General features: G+C 41.5%; 1 protein-coding gene across 1 annotated transcript in view; it reads left to right on the forward strand.

Moving 5' to 3' along the window:
• Positions 1–14,254, forward strand: part of LOC127582734 (casein kinase I) — a 100,117-nt gene that overhangs the window by 34,386 nt on the left and 51,477 nt on the right. The window contains exon 3 of the mRNA XM_052038296.1: positions 6,816–7,240. Within this exon, the coding sequence (XP_051894256.1) occupies positions 7,057–7,240 (184 nt within the window). The 5' untranslated portion in view covers positions 6,816–7,056. The remainder of the gene's footprint in view (positions 1–6,815; positions 7,241–14,254) is intronic.

Here is a 14,254-nt window from a genome sequence, read left to right on the forward strand (position 1 = left end):
TCTTCCTTGATATCAGATTGTAATGATTGGTGACATTGTCATCTACCCTTTCAAAAATACAATTGTCATCAACCTAAAAGGTGGTAGACCTGCCACGAGGACAGGTGAGTAGTTCTGAAGACTTCCTATAAACTCATTTCTTCCTCTTGGGTATGACCTATGATCATGCACTTCCCACACAGGTAGGTCTACATGTTTCCATCAATGCAAATTGGTTATAATGTGATTAATGGACTAAGGAACACTATTTGCATTACGCGAGCCACATTGGTTAACTTGTGATCAGGAAAACCTCTTTAAATCTGTGGCTTGAAGGCAACTACAGCCTGTTCTGCTATAATGTGAGGTTTCTTAGGAACATAACTATCACTGTATAGCAGAGCTACCTGTATAAGGGAAAAAGTATGAATCACATTTGGTATGATATTTATGGTTTGCTCCAGTGACCATATTCCAAAGGTGACTGTTGCTATACCAAGTCCCTGATATTTTGACATATAAGACAAGGTATTTATTAATCACATGTACATTGAAACACACAGTGAAATGCACCTTTTTGCATTACTGAGAATGTGCTGGGGCAGCCTGCAAGTGTCGCCACGCTTCTGGTGCCACCATAGCATGCCCACAACTTCTAACTTATATGTTTTTAAAATATGGGAGGAAACCAGAGCACCCGGAGGAAACCCACACAGAGACAGGGAGAACATACAAACTCCTGACAGACAGCAGTGGAAATGGAATCCAGGTCACTGGCGCTGTAATAGCGTAATGCTAACCGCTACAATTTTACTGGCAACTGTTCCTTTACGTGTGTATGTTGTGAAAAAATTGAACACCTGAGGCTACCCTTTACCTGGCCACTTTCCCTTAAACCAACCACATCTTCTCAATTGAAAGGTAAAAAATTCAGCAGATGCTGGAATCTGAAGTCATCAGGTTGGAGACTCCCAAGGCAGAATATGAGGTGTTGTTCCTCCAACCTGCGTCTGGCCTCAACGTGGCAGTTGAGGAGGCCGTTGATAGACATGTCAGTGTGGGAATGGGATGTGGAATTGAAGTGGGTGGCCACTGGGAGGTGATCTTCTCAATTAAATTTTTCATTATTGTGGAAAGGTAAGTAGTAGATCGGTCTTAACAAAAATTGCTGGAGGAACTCAGCAGGTCAGGCAGCATCCATAGAGGGAAACAGTCGACGTTTCAGGCAGAGACCTTTCATCAGGACTGGAAAGGAAGAGGGCAGAAGCCAGAATAAGAAGATGGGGGGAGGGGGAGGAGCACACACAGGCAGGGGATAGGTGAGTCCAGGTGAGAGGAAGAAGGTAGATGGGTGGGGGAGGGGGAGAAGATGTAATAAGCTGAGAGGTGATAGAAGAGGCAAAGGGCTGAAGGAGGAGGAATCCGGTAGGAGAGGGCAGTGGACCATGGAATAAAGGATGGGGGAAGGGAGGGCAGGAGATGGGCAGGTCATCAAGGTGGGGGAAGGGAGCCACAGGAATAAGGGAAGACAAAGGAGTGGGGGGGGTGGTGGAAGAAAAAGAACGGGTGGGGTTAGAACCGTAGAACCATACAGCACAAAACAGGCCCTTCGGCCCACCATATTGTGCACCATGTTACCGGTAGTTAGAGAAATCGATGTTGAGGCCGTCAGGTTGGAGACTCCCAAGGCGGAATATGAGGTGTTGTTCCTCCAACCTGCGCCTGGCCTCAACGTTGCAGTAGAGGAGGCCGTCGATAGACATGTCAGTATGGGAATGGGATGTGGAATTGAAGCGGCCACCAGGAGGTGATCTTCTCAATTAAATTTTTCATTATTGTGGAAAGGTAAGTAGTAGATCGGTCTTAACTTTCAGTATTAATACTAACCATTTTAAGGTGGAGCTCTGACTGTCCTCCAGAGTGAAACATTCCCATGTAGCACTGTGAAAAGTATGTAATGACTTGTTTCCATAACTTATGACATTGAAAGAGAACATTTTGCCCATCATCTATGCTAGCTTTCAGATCAGTTCCATTTCCCCATGTAATCTATTCTCATTAACTCTCCTCTGATTCCACTACCACCCACCTATCCTGAGGTTAGATTATAGTAGCTAATTAACCTACCAACCCCCCATGTCTTTGGAATGTGGGAGGAAACCCATGTGAGTCATGGAAGAACGTACAAGTTCCACAGACAGATCAGAGGTCAGAATTGAACTTGGGTTACTGGAATTGTGAGGTGGCAGCAACACTATCTGTTGTATCACCATGCCATTTCTTTGGCACCTAATACCATCCTGTGGCTTAAAATATAGACTTTTGTGTAGTTGACTTGGCACAATTATAAGTCCAGTTCAAAGTTGATTAAGTAATCCACTTTTTAATATTAGTAAGTACGTTTTTAATGGCACTATTAAAATTTGTAAGGAGGGGAGAGTATTGTCCATAGTTTTATCAGGATTGGCATGGTCACATTCTGCAGAACTCATGATATACTGCGTGTGATTCAAGTAATTATTATCATCGAGCCCAGCTACAGATTCCCATCCAATGATCAGGGTTGTCATTCATGTGGATGGGCAATATTACCCTGCAGTACTGACCATTAAATTGGTAGAGATTTCAGTTTACAAACCACAGAGCTCACAAAGGACTCCAAATAGTGTTCTTGCCTGAACTCTGGCATTTAAGCAAGCAATTATGCCTCTTACATCATCAATAAAAATTTGTATGTGCCAGTGACCTGGTAATAACCTCACAAACAGAGATTGAAGATGAGCTGACATCAGACCCATCATCAGTTCGTGCTTTTGAAAATTAGTATTGATTTGATTAAATTCTATCCAATAGATATAGAAAATAATAGGTTAAGATGGTGGGCTTTGGAAGAAATGTAAGCCCTGGTTCAAACTATTTGGAACTTAAAAAAAACATCTAGAAGAGAAGTCTTTTCCTCTTTTGGAAACAACCTTCATTCTCCATTCTTGACCAGCTATTGATCACAGGATCAGTAGTTAGGAGAAGTGAAAATTATGGGGCACCTCAGCAGGTCAGACAGCATCTGTGGACAGAGAAGCCAAGTTAATGCTTTGTGTCAGTAAATTTTCATCAGAGTTGGAAAAAGTTAGTTTTCAAGCAAACAGAGAGGGGAATGAGGATCAAGTTAGTTGGTGGTGCTGGGAGAAGCAAAGGAGTTTCGGGAGCCGGAAGCAATCAAGTGAGAGAGAATGTCCATTTTGACGTGGATAATAATCTCACAAATCACAAGCATAAGATAGGTGGAACTGAGTATAGAAGAATCCTTACCCCTATTTTCTGTCGGGGAAACTTGGAGTTGGTTGTTATGATCTGAAATTGTTGAATTGTCAAGTCCAGAGGTGGTAAAGTTGCTGGCACGGTAGTGTAGTGTAGCGGTTAGCGTAACGCTTTACAGCACCAGCGACCCGGGTTCAATTCCCGCCGCTCTCTGTACGTTCTCCCTGTGTCTGCGTGGGTTTCCTCCAGGTGCTGCAGTTTCCTCCCACTTTCCAAAGACGTACAGGTTAGGAAGTTGTGGGCATGCTATGTTGGCGCCGGAAGAGTGGCGACACTTGCGGGCTGCCCCCAGAACACTCTACGCAAAAGATGCATTTCACTGTGTGTTTCGATGTACATGTGACTAATAAAGATATCTTATCTTATCCGTTTGGAAGCTCGGGTGTTTCATTGGCACAGTGCAGGAGACTGAGGACCAAGATCAGTGAGAGCAAAACAAAGAATGAACTGGCAGGTGACTGAAAGCTCTGACCACACTCATGGGTTCAGTTGGGTTTTCTGCAAAACAGCCACACCATCTTCATTTGGCTTCCCTACCACAGAGGAAAGCACACCTTTTTAGTAGAAATTACAGTACCTTTGGGAGAACTGTTTGTTGACAATCTAACCCTATCTTTGATGCTCATGGTAGAGCTGTGGTGCTCACACAGGACAACCTTTGGAACTTAAAATGCCCAAGTTTTGAGCAGTCTGGGAGAATTTTATTCTAGAATTGCGTTATGTCTGGTCAGGGTAATTTTGTCAACTATCAGAAATTGATCCCGAGTACTCAGTCAGAGATGAATCGCAAACCTCTTAAACTGGCAGCTAAGATTGGCAGGATAAATATTGAAGAGGGATTGTGCAAATTTTGAGTTGTTCTATTAGTGCCACAGAATCTTTAATGCCCAACCTGTTATCTTATTTGCACTCAAATCCTGTGGTTTAATTTATCAGCCCAAATTTACTGTTAGGGGATATATTTTTCTGTCTCTCCTGAAGACTATGTAAATGTTTTCGCTCTTCTGAATGTGTCAAATAAAAGAGCTTAATCAAGAGTCGAGCGTCACTGAAACGTTATATTAGGGATGTGTTATGCAGAATTCATTCTATTACTGTTCCTTTATTTGAGGAAACCAAACATAAGCAAACAGCTTACAAGTTATAAACAGGAATATTGGGCAACAGTTAACAGTCCAGGGCTTTAAGCTTAATATTTTCAGAATATTACCCAAAAAAAATGATGTATATTAATTTTCACAAGATGGTGTTGGTGTGCATTTTCAGCACTATGACTACATGTTTGGTGCTGGAACGGAAATAGCTGGAATCACTAAGTGTGCTGCCACCAACTGAAATGATAATATCACTGGATGAAGCCTTACTTGCAGAGTATTTCCAGCAATTTAATTTCAGAATTCCAGCATCTGTCATATCTTTTTGCTTTTTTATGTAGCTATTTATTATTTGTAGAGTAAACTAGGTGCTTGGGTCACTTGGCAGCACAAGCAGATGGGTCAGCATGCGAGCTGTCCTTTTACACAAGTTTACTCTTTGTGAGAACTCTCGTGAGGTGCTTAGTCACAGATTTTGTTTATGTCCAATTTACTAAGGTGTGCAATTTTTTAAATTGTACATGCATTTACATTAAAGCATATCCTTTTATCTTGGCAAAATTCTCAAGGGATCCTCACTGCAAAGAGGTTCCATCACATCGCTGAACTGCCAAGTTGGCCATTCCTTCTCCACTTTCCGCACTGATTTTTTTTCTCCTTCCCCCCCCACCCCCTCTCTTTTTGCCCCAACCCCCACCCACATGTGCATGATATTCATGTACACATACAGGAATGTACACACATTAAGGTCATTACATCCTTTTCTCAACAAGTCTTGCTGAAAGTTGCACTGTTCGTGAAACTTAGTTTTATCATCACTTACAAGGAACCTTGAGTAAATCACAGAAGCATTGTATGAGTTTTGTTGAAACATTAAACTTTCAAGTTTTGTGAGGTTTTATGTTCATTTAATTCCTAACTTCAGCCAGGTCATCAGTGGCAAATGCAGCATGCTAATGAGGTCTCAATTTTGTGAGCAATACTGCACATTTAATTCTGATGCACAAGATAAAGGCTGGTGCTTCTTCCGTATCGAGTGTCAGTAACATGAAGTGTTAACTCTGTTCGCAGTCACCAGATTCCTGACCACCTGAATATTTCCATCATTTTCCATTGCTTTGCTGATTTCCAGCATCTGCATTCTTTTGCTTTTAGATTGCTAATGTGAATCCTGCTCCAAACATTAAAGGGGATTTATGGAACTGCCTTGTTCAATAACATTACCTGGTGACGAAAGAATTCTAACCCATGAAGGATCCATGAAAATCTACTTAAAAGCAGAAATACAGGTTTAAATAGGGATTTGAGTCAAGAACTTTCTAAACTGCATTAACCGGGAAGTATTCAGCAATGATTAATAGGGCTAGTGTGAAGAATGTTGACAGCCTCCAGGACTTGAAATTTTATTCAGTATTATGTGCAGCCTTGTTTATTTTTTGGTGTTCTTGAATTGACTCTGTACTTGTGCAATATTGTTTCTGAGCAAGTGACTAAAATATCTTTTTACCAGTGCCTGAGCATTTTCCCCACTGCCAACAGTATCATCTAAACCAATCTGTCTTGCACTGAATTCTGATTCTGATAATGTACGATATCCATCTTAATGCAGATCTTTCCACTGTTTGTCATTTTCAATTATGGGTGCATCCGGAGATCACTGGCACTGACATCGATATAAGCTAAAAAAAACTGAGGAAGGTAATGTTACACAGCCCTCATGGATCCATTCTGCTGATAATTCAAATGTCTTTGTGCTGAAAAAAAACATATATCCAGTAAATTGAATTAATCGATATAAATTGCACAGGAAAATGGGAACTTCATGCCAAAAATTAATTATGGAATCATTTGAATAGAGCAGCTTTGGATTACAAGAAATATGTTGTATCTTCTGAACATTGAAGTACTAATACTTGGAGATGCGGAGTACAAGCAAATGGAGTTGATCCCATCTTCTCTCTTGCACATGCCAAGAAAGAAGACATCCAGGAGCATCCATGACACATTTTCCCACGGATGAAATAGTAAAAAAGTAAATTGCTCATGATGGTACCCAGTAATTCTTAATGGCCCTCCTTATGGGGAAGGAACTGTTGGTTCATTTCTATAGAAGAGTTAGGCTGGCTTGTAAGAAACATTGAAAAATGATAATGAGGCTTTTAAGGTTTCAAATTGCAAGAATTCGCAGGATTTTAAAAATCCTTCTTCTCAAGTACCAGAATATGTAGTACGTTGCAGGCTTGGTATTGATTTAAATAATTTCATCCACCCTTCTGTATCAAAATCTCCTGTAACATTTAACATGCCTGTACAGCAAGGAGCAGGAAAGACTTTGGTCCTTTTCTTTAGTAATGCTGAGGTTTATTCTTAATTCTGTGCTGTTAGGAACAAATATAAAGTCATTGATTTTAATTTGTTTTGCAGGTCTACAACAAAAAAGGAAGCTGGCTGTTCCATCTCTAATTCCGACTTGACCTGAGGATGCTTTGTCTCTTAAAAAATGTACAAGAGAAGACAAAAATGGAAGATTTGTCGAGACCTTTGGTGGTGCTAAATGTGCAGTAGCCCATTGTTTTAACCGTGATGATATACTAAAATTCCAAGTTTTGGCGTTGTGGGTTTGCATGGCAAAGTAACCGTGGAGAAGCCAGGCTATCACAAACTTATGGATTTTGATAAGAGAGGGGGGAGGGGGGAAGCAGAAGAAACAAAGAGAATGTCAAAGTCTGGTGGACGGGGAACCAACTGCGGCCGGAGTACGGGGACCAGTTCTGGAGTCTTAATGGTGGGTCCCAACTTCCGAGTGGGAAAGAAGATTGGATGTGGGAATTTTGGAGAGCTTCGTTTAGGTGAGAGTCATCAGAATTGCTGATTCCCTCAATTTACTCTTTTTCATATCTGTGATCAAATGAGTTTAATTTACATGGTTAACTTTTACAAGCTGCCTGTCTAGCTTATAGGCTTACAAAAATCTGTCATTTAGACAATTAATGAAAGTATTGTATACAGGTTATAAATACACTCATTGCAGTGTTTTGTGTTTGTGTACCCAATGCCCCTGTTGCTAACTATAGCTTCATTGATTCACTGTTCTGGCCTTCTGTGGCTGAACATGTTATACATCTTATGACATGCACTTGATTTCCCTATATTTGTATTCTGTCTCTTCAGCCTATTGTATCTTTTGTACTGACATATGTCAAACACAATGATTGTGCTGTTTCTTGCATCCCTTCTGTGAAATTATCTTTCTTGGTGACTACATTATCACCAGGAGATCCATTCTCTTGTACTAATCAGATCAGTTTTGATGTTAAATCCTTCAAATGCCCTTGAACTGCTTGTTCAGACCAAATGGGTAACAATTCCTCTTAACCTCTTTTCTAAAGAGTCTCAAATTCTCTTATCTTTCCTCATAATATAGATGAGAGTTTTAATTATCATACTAAATCTCTTCTGCAAATTGAAACCTATTTTTAACCACAGTTTTTTTTAAGAAAGCTTTGGCAAGCAGTCTTTTGAATTCTCAAGCATTCATTAAAAGTAAAAATCCACGATTCCTCATTGCAAACACTTATGCAGACGCAAAAGCCTGCAGATGCTGGAATGTGGAGTAAAAAATCAAACTGGAGGAACTGCTGAGTTAGTCATATTAAATATGCAGCTTGAGAAAGGTATATAATGCGTCTGATATTCCAACTTGTAGTACAGGTCTGTCCTTATTGCTTTTGCCTTTTAAAATCTATAGAAGGGAACTATTCAAATAAAAATAAGGATTCTTGCCATGGTTCCTGCAGAACTAACCTCTTGCTCAAAAAATCTAAAGAAACTGCACCACTCTTATGGAAAATGAACTAGATTAAGGCAAAGATTTAACTTTAGGCTTAAGTTTTTATATATTTTAACTGTCATTTTGTAGCATTGAACAATTTGGTGTGCAGACAATATGTTTGGTATTTTTGGGAATACTTTTGAAGGAACGAGAGTTGAGCTTTTCTGCACGTGGATGTAAAGTGATTCCTTAATAATGACTTGAATTCTATGATTTTATCTTCTGATCAAAAAAAATCATTAATATGATGAGCCCTGATGAAGGGTCTCGACCTGAAACATCGACTGTCTATTTCCCTCCACAGATGCTGCCTGACCCACTGAGTTCGTCCACCTTTTTGTGTATTGCTCCAGATTTCCAGCATCTGCAGTCTCTCTTGTGACATCATTAATATGAAATAGTTAATGAACTTTTCAGTGATATAAGTATATAATTAAATAGATTTTTGAAAATCTCCAGAGAGAAATTGTACACAATTAAATAGGCTGTTGTCCGTAGATAGGTACGTGATATTTGCTGGAATCTGTATCATCACCTAATTTTCCTGTAATGTGCAATCTTGCAAGTATTGTTCTGCACTCACCTGAATACAGAAATGACGAAGTGTCTAAATGAGGATGATGTAAAGATGAATACTTGAATGATGTTGATGTGGGGAAAAATTAGAAGACTTGCTTAATGTGCTTTTTGTTTTCAAATGCATATAAAGATAACAAAAACTGTTAAAGTTGCTGCAGATATGCTTCATAGTTACTGTTTGTTAAAACTATCTTCTCTGACGGAAAGAGTGGCATGTTTGCCAAATTAGTTATGATCTTTGGAGCTGTATTCATCCTTACATATTCACTAGTTTGATATAATGTACGTCAGTGGCCTTCTGAACTATTGACATATGGCTCATTACTAATATTCTTAGACATTCTGGGACTTTATCCCAAATAATCCCAATTAAACAAGGTTACATTTTAAAGACTTTTTTCCCAGGGTGACAATGGCTAACACGAGGGGACATAATTTTAAGGTGATTGGAGGAAGGTATAAGGGGCATGTCAGGGGTAAGTTTTTTTTTACACAGAGAGTGGTGGGTGCGTGGAACGCACTGCCTGCAGAGCTTGTGGGGGCAGATACATCAGGGACATTTAAGAGACTCTTAGGCACATCAGTGATAGAGAAATGGAGGGCTATGTGGGAGGGGAGGGTTAAATAGATCTTAGAGCAGGATAAAATGTCGGCACAACATTGTGGGCCGAAGGGCCTGTACTGTGCTGTAGTGTTCTATGTCAATTGACAGATCACCTGGCACTGAATAGGCATCTCCAAAGCCAAACTCTGAAATGAACTTTAGTACATCAATTCACACACTTTGGTTAAACATCTGACTTGATCCAAGTTGCTGGTGTTTTCAATTCCATTCATTTTTAATAAGCAGATGCTCACCAAGCCTTTGATCCTGTGTGAAAGATGTTGCCTCACCTCCTTGTAACAACCCAGCCTCTGCTTCCCCCCCCCCCCCCCCCCCCCCCCACCGAAATCAGTGGCAGTCTGGGGTGATCAGAGATTAACTGCTTTCTTGCAGCCACCCCCTTTGTCCCCAAAAAATATATGTCCCCAAAAAACAAATGTGTGTATAACACAGAACATTCATGTTGTCATTTTCATTGGGTGTTATTCCCATTTACAAACGTTAGCACGTTATCAGTTACCATTTCTATAGAGCTCCTGAGCAAATCGGTCATGGGGTGCTCTTCCCTATTAGTGACCGTACAAAACTTCAGTGTGCTCCTTCAACACAGTCCTGGACCTTTTTAAGAGTGCACCAGTTTGCATCATTTGGATATGGACAATATCTTGCTCTGGAATGCCAGTTAAATGTGGGCACAGCAGTGTGTGTCTTTCACCACAATATTGGTTTTCTAGCAGCATTTGATATTTGTTTCATTGTGTGTCCCTGGGAACAGCCCACATAGCACAAAGCCCTCTGTTCTGCAGCTATTTGTGATAAGCCTCAACAAAGACCTCTTCATCTCATCTCAGACTTTCCTGGCAAAGGGGAGTCTGGAAGGTGTTGGGCAATGGTCTCATTTCTCGCACATCTGTCACAAGGGCAGCATGTAGCAAGACCAATACTCCAACCCTACCTTAAAGATCTGGCAGTGAAGGCTTTCCTCACCATCAGCCAGGCAAGCTCTTGGTATCTGTTTGATTTGTTGATGAGGCATTTGGCCAAATGACCTCGACTACCCAATAGGATGCACAACATCCTTTTCAAGCAGGACTCTGATACTTTGTTCAGACTGGTCAAGGGTGTTCTTCTGGATAAAGTGTCCTATGAGGAAGGGTGTTGTGAACAGTCCAGCTAGAAAAAACATTCGGAAGCAACATGACCAGTCCCATCCATTGCAACACTGGAAGTGGATCAAGCCTCAACACGTAGTGACAGTTGGTGTTTATATACTTGGGGTCTATGTACAGCTTGATGCAGCCACACCCAAATGTGGTTTTCAGAATAAGGGCATATTGGGTACATTTATGCCACCCTTTTCTGGAAGTTTATAGGTGAAGGTTGTGCAAACTTTTTTAGCTTCAGATAAAATAGAAAAGATCTTGGATAATAGTGCTAGAGCACAGTTGAGAGTACGGGCCTCACCTGTGCCAGTACAACGACACTGAGACCACCTTGCACCATGTTCTTTTCCACAATTGAGTGCAAGCACAGTGCAGGTATACAAGTTTTTCTTTTCATGTCGTCTATACACTCCATCCAGTTCCATCCACCTCAAACCCAAACTCTGCTTATGTGCACGATGTGTTAGTAGACAATAGACAATAGGAGCAGAAGTAGACCATTCGGCCCTTCAAGTCTGCACTGGCATTTTGAGATCATGGCTGATCCTCAACAATCAATATCCTGTTCCTGCCTTGTCCCCATATCCCTTGATTCCCCTATCTATAAGAAACCTATCTAGCTCCTTCTTGAAAGTGCCCAGAGAATTGGCCTCCACTGCCCTCTGAGGCAGTGCATTCCACAAATTCACAACCCTCTGGGAGAAGAAGTTTTTCCTCCCCTCTGTCCTAAATGGCCTAGCCCTTATTCTTAAATCATGCCCCCGGTCCTGGACTTCCCCAACATCTGGAACATATTTCCTGTCTCTATCTTGTCCAATCCCTTAATAATCCTGTATGTTTCAATCAGATCCCCTCTCAATCTTCTCAATTCCAGCGTGTACAATCCTAGTCTCTCCAACCTCTCAGCATAAGACAGTCCCGACATCCCCGGAATTAACCTCGTAAACCTACGCTGCACGCCCTCTATAGCCAGGATATCCTTCCTTAACCCTGGAGACCAAAACTGTACACAATACTCCAGGAGTGGTCTCACCAGGGCCCTGTACAAATGCAAAAGAATCTCTTTGCTTTTGTACTCAATTCCCCTTGTAATACAGGCCAACATTTCATTAGCCTTAATCACTGCCTGCTGCACTTGCTCATTCACTTTCAGTGACTGATGAACAAAGACTCCTAGATCCCTTTGTATTTCCCCCTTACCTAACTCCACACCATTCAGATAATAATCCGCCTTCCTGTTCCTGCTCCCAAAGTGGATAACCTCACACTTATCCACATTAAACTTCATCTGCCAAGTATCTGCCCACTTACCCAACCTATCCAAATCACCTTGAATTCTCCTAACTTCCTCTTCACATGTCGCTCTGCCACCCAACTTTGTATCATCAGCAAACTTGCTAATGTTATTCACAATGCCTTCATCTAAATCATCAACATAGATCCTAAACAGCTGCGGTCCCAGCACCGAGCCCTGTGGCACCCCACTAGTCACGGCCTGCCATTCTGAGAAACATCCATTCACCCCTACCCTTTGTTTCCTATCCGCCAACCAGTTTTCTATCCATGTTAATACCCGCCCCCCAATTCCATGAGCCCTAATTTTACCCACCAATCTCCTGTGCGGCACTTTATCAAATGCCTTCTGAAAGTCGAGGTATACAACATCCACTGAATATCCCTCGTCTATTTTCCTGGTTACATCCTCAAAAAAACTCCAGTAGATTAGTCAAGCATGATTTGCCCTTGGTAAATCCATGTTGACTCGACCCAATCCTATCATTGCTATCCAAATATGCCGCTATTTCATCCTTAATAATGGACTCTAGCATCTTCCCCACCACAGATGTTAGGCTAACTGGACGATAGTTCCCCGTTTTCTCCCTCCCTCCTTTCTTAAAAAGTGGGATAACATTAGCCATTCTCCAATCCTCAGGAACTGACCCCGAATATAAGGAACATCGGAAAATGATCACCAATGCATCCACAATTTCTAGAGCCACCTCCTTTAGTACCCTGGGATGCAGACCATCTGGACCTGGGGATTTGTCAGTCTTCAGCCCCATTAGTCTACCCATCACCATTTCTTTCCTAATGTCAATCCACTTCAGTTCCTCTGTCACCCTCTGCCTTTTGTCCATCCTTACCTCTGGGAGATTTCTTACGTCTTCCCCCGTGAAGACAGATCCAAAGTTCTTATTAAATTCGACTGCCATCTCCGTTTCCCGTAATAATTTCATCCGATTCGGTCTTCAAGGGCCCAACATTGTTCCTAACTAACTTCTTTCCCTTCACATACCTAAAAAAGCTTTTGCTATCCTCCTTAATATTCCTGGCTAGCTTGCCTTCATATCTCATTTTTTCTTCCCGAATTACCTTTTCAGTTAAATTCTGCTGCACCTTAAAAATTTCCCAATCTTCTGTCTTCCCACTCAGCTTGGCTCTGCCATACTTCTTCCTTTTTAACACAATGCTATCTCTGACTTCCTTTGTCAGCCACGGTGGCCCCTTTCCCCTCTTTGAGTCTTTCCTTCTCTGGGGAATAAACTGATCCTGCACCTTGTGTATTATTCCCAAGAATACCTGCCATTGCTGTTCACTGACAATTCTGCTAGGATGCCCGCCCAGTCAACTTTAGCCAGCTCCTCCCTCATGGCTCCATAGTCTCCTTTGTTCAACTGCAAAATTGACTCTTCTGATTTGCCCTTTTCTCTCTCCATTTGCAGATAAAAACTTATCATGTTATGGTCACTACCTCCCAATGGCTCCTTTACTTCGAGTTCTCTTATCAAATCCTGCTCATTACACAGCACTAAATCCAGAATAGCCCTCTCCCTGGTCGGCTCTCGTACCAGCTGCTCCAAGAATGCATCCCGGAGGCACTCTATAAACTCCCTTTCCTGGGGTCCAGTACCAGCCTGATTTTCCCAGTCCACTTGCATATTGAAATCCCCCATAACTACTGTGATATTACCCTTGCTACATGCCAATATCAACTCACTATTCAGCTTGCACCCAATATCCATGCCACCGTTCGGAGGCCTGTAGTTAACACCCATTAGGGTCTTTTTGCCCTTACAGTTCCTCAGTTCTATCCACACTGACTCCTCCTGATTCAATGTCCCCCCTTGCAAGGGACTGAATCTCATTCCTCACCAACAGGGCCACCCCACCTCCTCTGCCCACCTTCCTGTCCTTACGATAGCACGTATACCCTTGAAAATTCATTTCCCAGGTCTGATCTCCCTGCAGCCATGTCTCCGTTATCCCAACAACATCATACTTACCCATTCGTATCTGAGCTTCAAGCTCGCCTACCTTATTCCTGACACTCCGTGCATTCAGATATAGGATTTTTAACCCATTTCTCCTCTCTCCATTCGTATTAATGTTCCGAAATTGTGGTCACTTGCAGATTGACCCATCTTTGGGTGAACAGGATGTTGGTGTACATATGGCTGTGCCTTGTCTTTAAATTGAAAGTTTTCAGCTGTCTTTTCATTATGGTACTTCTCACTATTTAGAGTGTGTTGAAAGGGTAAAATGAAAAACATTAGAAATCCAAATAAGTATTTGAATACTGTATAAATATTCAAATATTTATATCTTCCATCAGTTCAGTGTGACAGCAATTAAAAATTTCAGTGGGTAATTGAACTTTTTAAAAAAAAGTGTAAACTATTTGGTC

This window comes from Pristis pectinata, chromosome 24 (assembly GCF_009764475.1).
Source record: "Pristis pectinata isolate sPriPec2 chromosome 24, sPriPec2.1.pri, whole genome shotgun sequence".
NCBI classification, from domain to species: Eukaryota; Metazoa; Chordata; class Chondrichthyes; order Rhinopristiformes; family Pristidae; genus Pristis; species Pristis pectinata.